The sequence below is a fragment of the Planococcus citri genome, chromosome 4 (assembly GCF_950023065.1).
Source record: "Planococcus citri chromosome 4, ihPlaCitr1.1, whole genome shotgun sequence".
Classification (NCBI taxonomy): domain Eukaryota; kingdom Metazoa; phylum Arthropoda; class Insecta; order Hemiptera; family Pseudococcidae; genus Planococcus; species Planococcus citri.
This window is the reverse complement of record NC_088680.1, coordinates 34,088,085-34,102,696: the sequence shown is the minus strand read 5'-3', so window position 1 is coordinate 34,102,696 and position 14,612 is coordinate 34,088,085. Positions and strand designations below refer to the sequence as shown.

General features: G+C 35.1%; 1 protein-coding gene across 11 annotated transcripts in view; it reads right to left on the bottom strand.

Moving 5' to 3' along the window:
- Positions 1 to 14,612, bottom strand: part of LOC135843751 (ankyrin-3-like) — a 72,975-nt gene that overhangs the window by 35,988 nt on the left and 22,375 nt on the right. For 10 of the 11 annotated variants that reach the window (XM_065361742.1, XM_065361749.1, XM_065361740.1 and 7 more), the window contains one exon: positions 9,506 to 9,607. In XM_065361742.1, the coding sequence (XP_065217814.1) occupies positions 9,506 to 9,607 (102 nt within the window). Of the gene's footprint in view, positions 1 to 9,505; positions 9,608 to 10,415; positions 10,606 to 14,612 lie in introns of those variants that run through there. The other variant, XM_065361745.1, reaches the window with a different exon arrangement.

Here is a 14,612-nt window from a genome sequence, read left to right as displayed (position 1 = left end):
TTCATTGAATCAGTTCGATGTTCGTATCGTTCGCAGATCGCAGTTCATACAGAGAGACACACACACACACAAGCGCCCAAAATAATGAAATAAACAAAACCAAACCAGGGGCAAAGGGAAGGGAATAGGTGCGCGTAATGACGTCATCCAATCTCGTCATCGTCACATGAATTACCTTACCTACACTACAACCAGCAGTACCAGCACCAGCACACAACACGTGTGATGATCATTAGGGACATTTTATTAACGTTACTCTTGGGTAACGTAATCCTGGTACCGTACTGAGGGATTCCCCGCATGTAAGAAAAAAAGGTCATCCCAAGTGCAAAGCAGGTAAAATGTCTCAGAATCAGAAAAGAAAAAACAGCCACCAGGTCATCGTCACTTTTTACCTACTTGTGTAAAAAAAAATTAATTTCAATTCAAAACGGCGGTGAAATCATTGTGAAGGAATCCTTCACAATTACCTATTGAAAATTGTGTGTCTGATTATCCGACTAAAAATATGCATCCGACATCCGACTTCTTCCGATTAACCGATCAAAAAAGTCGGATAATTTTTTATTATCCGATTTAAGCCAAATTTTTTATCAAATCGATGTCAAATCATACTGATTTTGCCTTTTGTATTCAGTCGAGGAGCCCACTTAAGGATAAATTGCACCCCCCCCCCCGGTCGATCTACCAAGACAACTTTTTTCTTGAAGGGGGAGTCCTAAGAAACATTTCTAGCCCTTGTGCTCAAAAAAAAAGGTGGCCCTACAAACAAAATGGCGGCCATTTTGATTGACAGGTCATACGAAATCGCAGATTTTGCGTTCCAATGTAGGACTTGCACAAAATTTTTCAAACTGTACAAAAGTAGATCGAAAGATCAAGCAAAAATTCATCACCTGTCAAAATTTCAAGTGCTAAAGTGGGTTTTTCGATTTTTGGTGAATTTTTGAAAATCAAATTTAGGCCAAAAATGAGGGGGAAAAATCAAAATTTTACCAAATTGACGAAGAAAGCTGAAATTTGGGATACATCCTATTTTCGACATGCCAAATTGATTGGAAACTGTTTCAAACCGTTTTGAGCAGTTCTGGAGCCTCCAGCAGATTTTTGAAACTCGAAATTCCTACAAAATTTCACCAAAATGGAGTTGGAAGTCTGAAATTTATTCTGCAAACTAATTTCAATACGCTACGAAGTCAACTGCAGGGGGATTACAAGTCGTTTTGGAGTCTCCAGCGACTTTTTGAGAATTACTGGAGCCTCCATCAGATTTTTGAACCTTTGAATTTTTACAAAATTTCATCAAATGGAGATGGAAAGCTGAAATTTACTCTACACTCCAATTTTAACACCCTCTGAAGACGACTTGAGGTGGGTTCAAATCACTAACTGTTTTTTTTTTAGTCTAGTCAGTTGTCAAAAGTTACATATTAATTTTTTGTTTTTTTGTTACATTTGTTTATTTTATCGAGATGAATCCGAAAGTAAAATCTAAATGTAAAGTAATTAACAAAAATACGCCGAAAAGTGTTCATTTAATTGAAAAAAAATCAAAAAATCGATTATCCGACTTTTTTGCGTATCGCAATGTCTCTCCGCCCCGATTAGATCGGTTAATCGAGGTTCTACTGTATACTTACAAATCAAAAGTTCTCATTTTTAAAAATATGTGTTCAATCAATACTTGAGGCTACAATCTCTCAACTGAATAACGAATTCACGTTCAAAAATTTAATTTCGCATAGTATAGGTAAATTGCTTCAAAATTCATTACTTAGCCAAGCAATCCCTCATCCTTTAACGCCTGGTAGAAGTTCAAACAATTAGTTCCAAGAACTTTCATAAGGGAAGTAGAAAAAATGAATTTCAGAAATCACTTACTTATTTTGGAGATGGAGGATTTCCCCATATTACAGATGCAGACGGAATCAAAAAGTCAAGTTTATAAAAATTTGTTGAAAATTTTTTTGAATGCTTATCTCAGTTTTTTTATTATAAGACCCGCAAAGGAACAAAATGGCAAAATTTCATTCCCTTTTTTGAATTATGTACTTCGACAGCTCACAAGGAAAAATTTTCACGTCTCAACAAAATTGTAATAAAATAGTGTTTTAGATTATGATCGAATTTCATTTTGGAATTTTAAGAAATTAGGTGTATGAAAACTGATGCAGTTTCTATGCAAAATTAGAACTTTTCAACAGAAAAAATTTCAAAATCAGAAGATTCCTGGACTTGTATGGAAAACACATCAATTTAAATTCTTGATTTTTATTTATTTATTTATTTATTTATTTTTGAAATTTCATTTTTTTTTCAATTTAATTATTACGTTGAAATTTTCAATTTTTTCTTCAAATTCCAAAATAAAATTCAAGGGTGAATTGGCCTATAATGCCACCTGGAAATTTCCAGAGGCCATGGTTTAAACCAGATATTTATAATTTTCCCCTTTTCTAAACATGAATTTTGGCACTGTTTGCTCGTCTTTTATTTTGAACATTGAAATTTTAAATTAGGTTCCCATCATTGAAATTCTAAAATTGCGGAATCAAAAAAAACTACTCATCACAAAAAACATTGTTTTTTACCTCTCGAAATACGCATTTTCGAAATCTTTTGCCCCCGCTTCGCTTGGACCTCGATGTTTTTCCCCCTAATTGAACTTTTACAAAAAATCTATCGATTTCGTCGCTAGAATTCAGCCACACTGTTCGCTAGGTTCGAATAATTGAATACATAATATTAGATAATCTTGAACTTGCAAGGAAAAAAACACAATATTTACGGTAGATTTTGTACCTATTCTACGTGATTTCTATTTTTATCCGCTAATAAAATGTAACAAATAGCTGCAAGGGACGTTTGCTATATTCGCATGTATTTCTAGATACAGATTATTTAGCCTTAGGGATAATCATCAAACAAAGTGGTAATTATATGTAAATACTTATATCTTTCGAAATTGAGATAATACCTAACATAACGAACAAACGAATAAACTCGCTACTGTAATTTAAACGTTTTTTTTTTCAGCTAGCTGTCATTACATAAATGCTACATGTGTGGAGTATGTATGTGTAAATGTAAAGTTTTAAGCAGGCGAAATGATCTTCAAATGGAATTCAAGAAAGTAAGAATAAATAATACCTACAACGAAATGGACTTATAATATTTTCAGTGAATTTTTAAACGGTTAGTAATAGTTTTAAACCATATAATATGAACAACATCAACATAACATTTCCCTTCCTGCTACCAAAGTCTGACGATGATTCACTATAGTTGAAATTTCTGTGAAGTACTTGCGTCTGTGCAGACTACTGTCATACATCCAGTGGTAATCAACATTCGGAGACAATTATGACAAATTAAAAACTATACAATATGCATATATTTTATAGATACAGATGAGAAGTAGGCTAGGTACCTATCTATATGTACATTCTACCAGCATTTCTGAACCCATCCGAAAGTATCTTCCAATTGATTACAAATAATCATTTATTCATTTTTTTCAGATTAAATTCAAACACAATATACTCGTACGATCATCATAGCCCAAAAATATGGAATAATAGGCATCACTCACAACGCTTGGAAACACCTACCTAGCTGTCACTAGCGCAATATCTACAAATTACAAAAATCATATACTTGATCACTTCGCTGAATTTCGCGAACCCGCCTTTTCTAAAAAGGATTATTTTTCATCGACCAAAAACAAACACTACGAAAAATTACCCTTAACCTAAATACGTCAAATTATTAGCTCTGTTAGCTCGCATTATCACAATCAATAAAATAAACCACTAGTTACAAACGTTCAAATCAATGAAATATAATGTGTAATTGCTCCCGCTCGCTCGTTTTTATCGAGACTTCTTTTACTCGTATATTCGACCATTTTCAGCAAACATCGGTCATATAAATCTTATTAAAAATTAACCATAAAGCTCTTCAAGTACTCGTACTACTACTGAGTATACTGAAACGCGTTTTCAAGTACCGTAACAGCCATTTAAGTGAATTTGGCAACATGGCTGAATGCAGCATAGTTCACAATCTCGCGAACACGATCATCGCCGGCATTTAAGACAATACAAAGTAATTTAAATCCGCTTTGCTTCTCGCTTCAGGTTCCTGTTGGTGGCTGGTGGCTGGTAGCTGGACATAGTTTACCTCTTACGTCGAACTGGATGTGGAAAACGCCACCATAACCACATGTCGTTATAGAGACGCTTGGAGTTGGAATCGTAGCCAAAAAATTCGTATTCGGAAATTGGCAATGACAATTTTTACACTGGCGAGATTAGGTATGTTGTGCGATCAATGGACTATAAATATACTTATATCGAAATAAAAAAAAAAACTCCGGTGTTTCGTACGATACGAATCGTATTGTACATGAAAAATGCATTTTTTAACGTTATACGTTTCCGACCTGTAGGTACTTCTAATTTTTAAAACTTAAAAATAGGCTACGAATGCGTATGTCACTAGTCGCTATGTCCATAATCAACATACATTTTTGATAAGAATAATAGTACAGAAAAAAGCAATTATAATTGCAACAAAAAACATGACATCGACAACATCGTTACTTGTTATTTTCCGTTCCAACACTGCGAATCCCATAGTCTTAAATTGAGTAGGTAAAGTTCATAATAAAGGTTTTTTCGACAAATTATTAATGTGTTGATTACCACGTGACAGACAGGTACAGGTAATTCACTCAATCTGATGAATTCAATAATATTTGTACTTCTCGAGACACAAATTTTCAAAACCTTTTGCCTTCGCTTCGCTCGGGCTTGTTTTCTTTTCTTTTTCAAGATCAAGATGGAAATTTCTAAAAAAAAGTTTCAAAGCCAAAAAAAAACTCCTTACAAAAAAAATCGTTTTTATGCCTCTCGATATACAAATTTTCATAAGCTTTTCCATTCTCGCTTGGACCTGTTCGTTTTATTTTTCAGAATCAAATTGTCTTCAAAAAAACATCATTCAAATTCTAAAATTTTAAAAGTCAAAAAATGAACTCTTCGTCCTCATATAAGAAAATTGTTTTTATGCCCCTTGAAATACAAATTTTCAACAGCTTTCGCCCTCACTTCGCTGGAGCATGTTCTTTTTTTTCAAAATCAACTTCCTAAAAAAAAGTACATATCACTTAAATTCTAAAATTTTAAAAACCGAAAAATAAACTCCTCGCATTGAGAAAAAGCATCGTTTTTAGACATCTTGAAATTAAAATTTTTAGAAGCTTTCGCCCTCGCTTCGTTTGGGTCAATTTGTTTCTCGTTTTAGAATAGGTGAACAAATTTCACATTTGAAACCTCCAAAAATAAAAATAAAATTAATAAAAATTTTCATACACTTCAGTCAATGGAATATTACTCGTATATTAATTGGCAAAATTGATATTTTTCTCCCACATCAAAGACACCCCCTCCCCCACCCTCAATGTAGCTTCTGCTCTAGATGTTCTCTTCTTCCTTTTGGAGGCTTTGGGCTTCAGTTTCATGACTGACCGATGAGTGACGAACGAAATATAGTCTACATCTTTTCTACTCCACATACACATTATTGACATTCCGAAAAAATATTTCCATATGAAATGAGCAAAGTCCTTTGTATTTCTGCCACCGTTCTAGCGACATTCCACTTCCCCAAAAAGTAGACGAATACTCTTGTTGATGTAATTTTTTTCCAACGAAGGGATGAAAACCGTTCACCATCCCTTTGACCCTTTCATTGTGGAAAAAATAATTTACCGTATTTTGGTAAAAGCTGGAATCCCCCGGTCATAAAATGAGAGCAACCATTTTACGATTTTATGAGCATGTACGTATAAGTCAAGTTGGCAATTCCATTCCATTTCTAGCTTCCTCTTTCCCCATTGTAGGTACCTACTGTGTATTCGGACCTGCATAATTCATAAGGATAGGGTTGCCGGGAGACTACTACTTTTTAATTTGCCCATCGCACTTCATATACGTCACAGGCGACCGTCGTCACAACTTTTGTACATACGAAGGAGCAAAGACAAAGAATAAAACACAGTACAAAACGGTGGCGCTTTTAAGGTGAAAAAACCACGTGTACTTTACGACTTCTACAATGGAAAATCAATTTCGAGACAATAAAAAGTTTAAATTTTACGTCTTCGAATAGCTTGGACTGTTTACCTACACGCTATACCCAACAAGCAGAAATGTAGGTACTCAATTCGATTGAAATTATTCCTCGCAGAAACCGTACAGCACAATTTTCAGTGCGCGTAGTTTCTTTATTTTTTTAGGGGTTTTTTATTACTTATTTTTATACAATTTTTACACGTAGAAAATGAATGAAAAAATGATACTAGTCATGGTTTAATTAACCCTTTAAATGGAAGTATGGTTCAGACGATCACATTATTCACCAAGTTACTAGATCTTATCAGTACAACTCGCCGGTTTTTCGCGCCGTATTCGATGTACAACCGTTCCACAGAGTACCCCTCATTTATTACGTACGTACGTACGTACGTAGGTACATAGATTTTTTTGAGCCGAGTTCCATACATTGAATCATTCACCGAAACGGCACCGTGTGGGGAATTGCATCAATGTCGAGTTTTCCGCAAAAAAATTCAAGCTGTCATGAACAATTCCTAAAATATGGTGTGACAGGGACGTAAAGGGGGATCAAAGAATGACACATGCGAAGGTCAAAATTTACGTCTGTACTTCGTATCGTTTACATCAGCATTCAAAACGAAAAAAATCACCATCAGAAAAGGAATAAGTAATTGCCAAAAATTTTGTAGACAAAACTCCAACTTTGGTTTGAAAAACGATGAGAATTTCAGAGCTGTAAATTATTAAATAGTTTCATTTTTATTGATGATTTTACTTTTTTTAAAATTAGGCAGAGTTTGGGATCCATTCACTCTGGAAAGGTCAGAAAAGGCATCAGACAGGAAATAGAAACTAAGAGACGACTGCTGATGGTTTCAGTAAACAAACTGCTCAAGACATTTTTGGGGGGTGGAAAGCACAATATTACCCAATGCATTCAATGCATTTGGGTGGATCGGAGGGAAAAAAATGGCGAAAGATTTTGGAAAAATTTAGTGGAGATCTTCACAGGGTGTCCAACAAAACTACCAGGCAAAAAATCATGATTTTTCCATGGCCTATTTTTCACATTTATCCGCATGAAAATACCCTTCCTCCCCCCCCCCCAAATGAATAACTTGAAATATCAGAACATTTCAGGACCTTTTGACAGGACTGATACCCCCTCCCGCTACAAAAACCATTTTTACAAAATTTCCAAAAAAAAAAGCTTCAAAAATTTATAATTTTCAAAATAAACAAAACAATAATCAATAATGAAATAATCAATTGGTTTTCATTAACAAAACATTCAATTTTTTGTTATTGAATTTCATTACTTTAATGTTTAAAAAAATGAAAAATTCTAAAAAATTGAGTTTTCATTTTTCGGTTGATTTTGATCAAGTAAGTAAATCACAGGATTATTTTAAAATTCGAGAAAAAAAAATCTTCGGACAAAAAGAAGGACTTTTTCTTGACTTTTTTGAAAAGAACGACTCATAGGCAAAAAGACTAACTTTTCCTGATTTTCTGGATGGGAAGGACCTGATAAGTATAATAATCTATTTACTTGTCGAACATCCCATTTTTTACAAGATCAAAAATTATTCAATTTTTTTATTTTTCCAATTTTTTGAACTATTTTTTTATTTTTTTTTCAATGTATGAGCTTTTTTAAAAATGTTCAACTGTGTTTTAAAAAAAATTCATGACTTTTCATGACTTTCATAACCACCTACCAAAATTCATGATTTTTTCATGAATTTCATGACCTTTAGGCTGAAAGTTATTCAGAAAAAATTTCAGGGGGTGCATCTGGAGAAGAGATATGAGTCCTCAAACAGAGGGTATTTTCGAAAAAATCGTGGTATTTTCGCAGTACCCCATATCCAATCTGTTATGCACAAAATGGCCTGGTCCCGAAAGAGAGTAATTGAGATTCTGTGTCGACCTAAGTCCTAAGTACATAGTTGCCATCAAAATCCAAGAGACCACTTCTAAGGTTTTCACTGAGTGGTTAAAAATTAACAAATCGCTTATTTTTGGCCAAAATCGTATTTTTAAAAGTTTTTCTATTCGAATATATCGCAATAACAGTGCCAAAACATCTAAAGATACAAGTTCTGAAACTCCGGAGATGTTTAGCAATGCAGTGGTTTCACATGTTTCAATTTTTTGGTCATAATTGTCATCTTGGTGGAGCAATTCTACTCACAAGGGAACCCTCTCGCATGATAATCTCCGATTTGAATGAAACTTGGACTGGTGGAAAGAGGACCCCAAAAAAACCCCATCCTTCAATTTTCAGCTGCTGAATTTGATTTTTCAATTTTTGGCGAGCGTTTGAAGTTTTGTGTATTTTTTATTACTTCTTCTCATGTTACGTGAAAAAATTCGATTTCTGATGATAATTCCAGATTTGGCCGACGGTAGTACTTATCGATTAGGTATCCAGCATAGACCCTTTGGCCAAAATTTCAGCTGCTGAAGTTCATGTGGCGGTGAGAAACGGCCATTTTTCAAATTCACCCATAACACGAGAAAAAACAGTAAAAAAATCCAGTTTTCTGAACAGACGGCCGGATCCGGCCAATGATGGTATGAGTCGATTTGGTATTCGGCACAGACTGTTTGACCAAAATTTGAGCCCCTGAAATTCATTAGATGAGCTTAATTTACTGGTTTTTCAAAAATTTTCAATGGAATTTATGTACCACAAGATGATGTACAAAAAATTCGATTTCTGATGATAATTCCTGATCCGGCGAGTGGTAGTATTAGTCGATTAGGTATCAAGCATAGACCCTTCAGCCAAAATTTCAGCTGCTGAAGTTCATGTGGTGGGGAGAAACGGCCATTTTTTGAATTTACAGAACAACTTTACCTGGGTACACAAAACTCCAAACAATTGTCAAAAATCGAAAAATCAACTTCAGAAGCTGAAAATTGGGGGATGGGGGTTTTTTGAAGTCCTCTTTCCTCAGTCCGAGTTTCATTCAAATCGGATATTATCATGTGGGAGGGTTCCTTTGTCAGCTCATATACTTATGCATGTATAAAAGCTCTATTGAAGGTAGGGGAAAAAGTTTCAAGATATTATTGCAAAATTTCAAAAACAAATCAAGATAACAGAGAAAAGACAAATTTGATTTGTAGATTAATATCCGATGTCTTCCTAAACAGAAAATGATGGATATCACAGGAATTCAGACAGGTACTTTCGAGAATTTTCATTTCTTTCTAAAAATTCAGATATTCAGTCCTAATTTTTCAACTTTCCATCACTATCCGGTCAACAAGTGCTTCATTAGGGCTAGTTTCAAACATCTTCATCGACTTTGGTATGTACGTGGAGTCGTAGACTTTCGTTAAAATTCACTCGAAGACGAAATAATACTCACCGAGTTGGACGTATTGATGTCAACATTGGCGTTAATGAACTCGAGCACTTTTTCAAGATTTCCTGAACGAGCAGCACGTAAAAAAGCGGTATTTCCATCCGTCTGAAACAAATCAAAAAAAAAAAAAATCAAAATTAACCGCACATTAAAGCCACACAATACAAATGAGTAGACCATAAAGCACACACGTATAGGTGAAAGTATGACATATAGTTGGTTTTGACTTCTGACTACACGAATCTGTAAATTACAAACACCTCTAGTCCTCTATACTCTATTCGAATTCCATATCCATTCTAAATACCAGCCTCGTACTTGTGAAAATGAAAATGGGAGTATCAATTCGGAAATGAAAATTATCATAGCGGACGATCTCGATGCATATAACATTGTACATCACATACGTACTACAAATACGTACAATGAAATGTATAGTTATAAATATCGAATTGCGGTACCGCAGCAGATGATAAATCGCCAAACCTTGACTTAATTAACGTTAATGAACTCGGCAACGCGTAAACGACCTCAATACCAACGATAACGTGTAAAATTTACAGAAAATGTACAAAACGTCGCCGATTTGTAGCAGAAAAATCGTCTCGGATGAGGAAAATCCGACACCGCCGCCTGTAGCCATCAGTCGTCGTACACGACGAGTAAAATGGCCGCCCGGCTAATGTTCGCTTCATTTTGCACAGCAAAGGCAAGTGCGGATACCTGATACAAAGGCTGTCATGTCACCTATCATAACGTAGGAAAAATGCATAATATAAATTCGATCAATTTTCATAAACGTGTAATCGTGTTATCGTATATCGAATCGCATCGTTTACCCGGTTCAAAAGGCCATATTTCCGGTGTGTAAAAAGCGTATAGTATACAACGAAGATAGGTACATATCTCCTACCTGATTCAGAGCCTTTTCGGTCACCATATTGGGATGCGGTAATTACGCCAGCGCCGTTATACGGATTGTCATAAAGGAGAAATTTTTTTTTTCTCAAACACGGCAGTAAGTATACAGAAACTTGCAAAGGAAAAATCGTACAAAAAAGCGCACACAGACACGCGCTCCTCGTCCGAGTAAAATTCACGAAACAATGGTAAAAACTTTACTAACGGGGCGTCAGCTTTCTACAGTCGGCGAGTATCACCCTCTAAAACATTTCCACCCCAAGCTCATTCCTTTATCGATCGACTACATATACGAGCAGCGAGTCATTTTCTACACGACGTGTCTACTCTCTCTCGGTTTCTCTTTCGCGTCTTGTGGAAAATATATATGTATCATCGCGTATGCGAACGACTTCATTCACAAAGCCAAAAGAGCCACCTTCGTATATTCCAAAGACTATCGTAAATATGCTATAGTTAAGGGAGACAAGCAATTTTTGTTTTGATCCGTCTGTTCGACGTTGACGTCGGCCAAAACGAAAGGGGTAATTTTTAAGCCATTTTGCCACCATGACGACACAATGACGACGTTCTGCCGACCACACCGACGACGGCGATGAAGGCGACGATATCCACCTTCTCAAACATTTGGATGCCAGTATCGTTAGCAAAGTGTACATACAATACACAATATAACTTGACCGAGCTATTTATAAACTTATCGTTCGAGTACATACACGTTACGTAATTAATATCGGAATTGTATTAATGTAATTTTATGGTGTCCCGTAAGTACCTCTACCTACCCCTAACCCTCCTATCTAAGTTGATTTTCAGTTAGGTAGGTACATCGCAAACAAGCTAATACGATTTACGTACGCGTATACCGAACGTATACGAATAAAATTAAGTATACGAGCTGTAAATTAAATTCAACACGCGGAATTTATTAGCTCCTGAGAGTTCTTCAGGTGAAAAAACCACGCCTGTATTTCAAGTTTCGCTCGCCGAGTTCAAATTGCAAAACTTTCAAGTCCCTATGGAATTGAACTCAGCACACGAGACGAGACCGAGGCGACAATACGGCGAAAAATGCAACAGTATAATATTCTCGTTCCATTCCAACCAAGCAAACGCACCCAATCGATGATCTCGTTGTCTATGGAAATTGCACATTTCTTCGTTCGTCTTTCGCCTTCACCTCCTGTCTTCTTTTGAGCTCACCAGCTCATGCTCATCAGTCTATCATGGTTCCCACAGAAACCACCATCGAATTTCAAGAAAGCAAGGAACGAGGTATTCATATCAAAGATCGGAGCTTATTATAGACCGATTTCTTTCGTCGTATTTCATTCGAAAAGAAAAGCTTTTCGCTGTCAGTTTTCTATTCGAGCGCATTTCATCTGCTGAAAAGCGTTCCCCTCCCTCTGAACCACTTCTCGACCATCATTTTTCTCATTTATCGCTAGGAAAAGTTCGCATTCGCGTCGTTTTCCTAACAATTTTTCAAAATTAACCTTCTCGAGGCGGTATTTCAGTAATCGAGTATCCCATTTCATTTATGCATTTCTCATTTGGAGAAACATAATGTATCGCGAGAGGAGTATGAGGCAATAAATGGGTGATCTCGACGACCAACCTTGACAAAAAATTATAATATTACAGACGCGTAAGCGGAAGACTAAATTCATCTGTAATATTTTACAAGTTCGAGCAAAAAAACAATAACAATAACGAGCTATTAAAAAATTATGACCAACTTTGACGGTGCACTCATCATTGAAAAAGAGTCAGCTAATTTCGAGATGGATATAGCGAAACAATAGAATGAAATTTGAGACTTGGAGTGCACTTCGGTTAAATGCAAAAGCTTAGGAAACTTTTCAAAAACCTCGTTTTCCATTTCGTTTATTTTTACCCTTCGCTGATACCGAATATAGGTACCTATTTTCGAGTGAAACTTTTAAGCTCGACTTTAAATCACGCTCGTTATCTTCTCGTCGAATGACTTAGGGCGCGTAAAAGTACCGTCGAAATTGGTGAAATGAGCTATTAACTTCGACTGAAAATAATTTAAAATTGATAGAAAATGTCGCTTTAGGGAAAAAGTAGCCAAAGTCGAAAGCTTTCAACGGATTTTCCTTCGATGTGATAACGTCATTATGTATTTTTCAGCGACGAATCACCTCAAAATGAGCTCAACATGGCACTTCGATGTTTTTCACGAAGCTCATTTCGTCTTACTTTCTTTTACTTATCAACTTTCAACAAACCCAAATTCGATTATTCAAAAACTGGTCTAAAAATCGAAAAATGCACTTAAGCGTCTAAAATTTTGGCTGGCGATGAATTTTTCCTCGCTTTTTCAATTTAGATTTATCAGGTTCAAAAATATTTCTGATTCTGTTGGAGCTATAATGAAGTTGAATACAAAGTCTCGATAATATTATAACCCCATAAAAAAACTTATAACCAAGTTTTCCTATATAAATTTTGATTTGTATTCAGTTCCTTTTCTTTCCACTCTCTAGTTCCATTTTTGTTTCACAGGCATTAGAAAATCCACAACAGCCTTTCGAAGCGGCCGAAATAATTCTCGAATTATGCATGTACTTATACAGAAGGGCAAAACACGAGTAGGTAATTTGAGAAACCACGATACAGGTCGACTTGTTTGTGGCGGTATTTTCGGAGCTAATTATTATTCAAAGCGAATATATAACGACGCGACGCGCGCTGTACAATCCTTCGTGACATTTCGAATTAGCGTAAATTTATAAAAATGAAAAAAGAAATAAAAAAAATTACAAAGAGAAAAATTCACGCGTTATCAATTTTACATCTCAAGTACCAATTTATAGAATCGATTTTTTTTAGCATTTAAGAAAAAATATGCGAGCTTTAAAGGTAGAAGGTTTTTCTCTCTCACTCAAAAAAAAATGGAATCATTCTTCGAATTTTTTCGACGTCCCAAAAATTGAAAATTATTTCGTTTAATACGAAAGACGTTTTATTTGCAATGACGAATATGTTCGCCAATTCAATTGTACTCATTTGATTAATTCAGTTTAGTAAAATTTTCAAGGCGGATATACTCAATCGTGCAATTTACTTTTTTGATCATTAATCACTTCGAAAATAAGGTCAACAATGCAGTGGACTGATTGTCCGGTTAATTCGACAATTAACGAGCGATTTACGAAGGAAATTCGCACATGACGTCACGCATGATTAAATAATAGGTAGCATTAGCACGAAATTCCTTTCATGTAAATTTGGAGCGAGATGTTTCAACGAAAGTGAGAACATCATTCTAAATGCAACTTTAAAAGCATGTTTGCGGAGAAAAAACAAAGTGAAGATTTTTAATGATCAAAAAATTCATCCAACTACTTAAATTTGATCAAAATTAAGTTCAATTTAATAAGTACAATGTCATCCAAGTTTTTACTATGATTTGTGCATGGTATGGATCATATGTAGGTAGAGGTACATAATTTCAAAGGAAAATTGGTTGTTTGACCCAAAAAGTAAGATTTTACACATTTGACTGATACATATTTTTTACTCGTGTTGTTGAATTATTTTTGAAAAAAAAACTCCAATTTATATTCATTTGTATTTGTTTGCAAATGAAGGATTTGAGATTTTTCAAACTGTCATTTTTCAAAATGATTTTTCTTTGAAAGTTCAACTTTTTGGTGATTTGGCCAAATGGGCAGGGTACTCTAATACACTCTTCAAAGCCATTTGTTTCCCCAAAATGGAAACCTAGAAAATCTCCAAAGAATAAAGGGTGGGTTGAAAAAATTTTTTTTGGATTTTGATGAAAATTAGTGGGGTTGAATTGAGTGCCAAGAAGGTTAAAATGCTCCGATTAGTACATTTTTCACGATGATCTCGATCAAACTCTCCAAACACATTTTTTGGCTTGAATTTTTATACATCCACTAAAACGATTAATAGGTAAAAAAAAAATACAAATTTTGAAAATATGATCGAGATGATCACGAAAAATTTAGAAAGCTGGATATTTTGATCAGCTGGACACGAATCAACCGTTGGTTTTTCATAAATGGAATTTTTAATGGTTGAAAAGTGCTTTAAGTACAGTTAATACGAAATTGCAATTTTCGCGGTTCATCAATCTTCAAACTCTTGATAGAGGGCTAAAAGTGGTCTTGAATTTTGAATTCACTGGGTCAGGAAG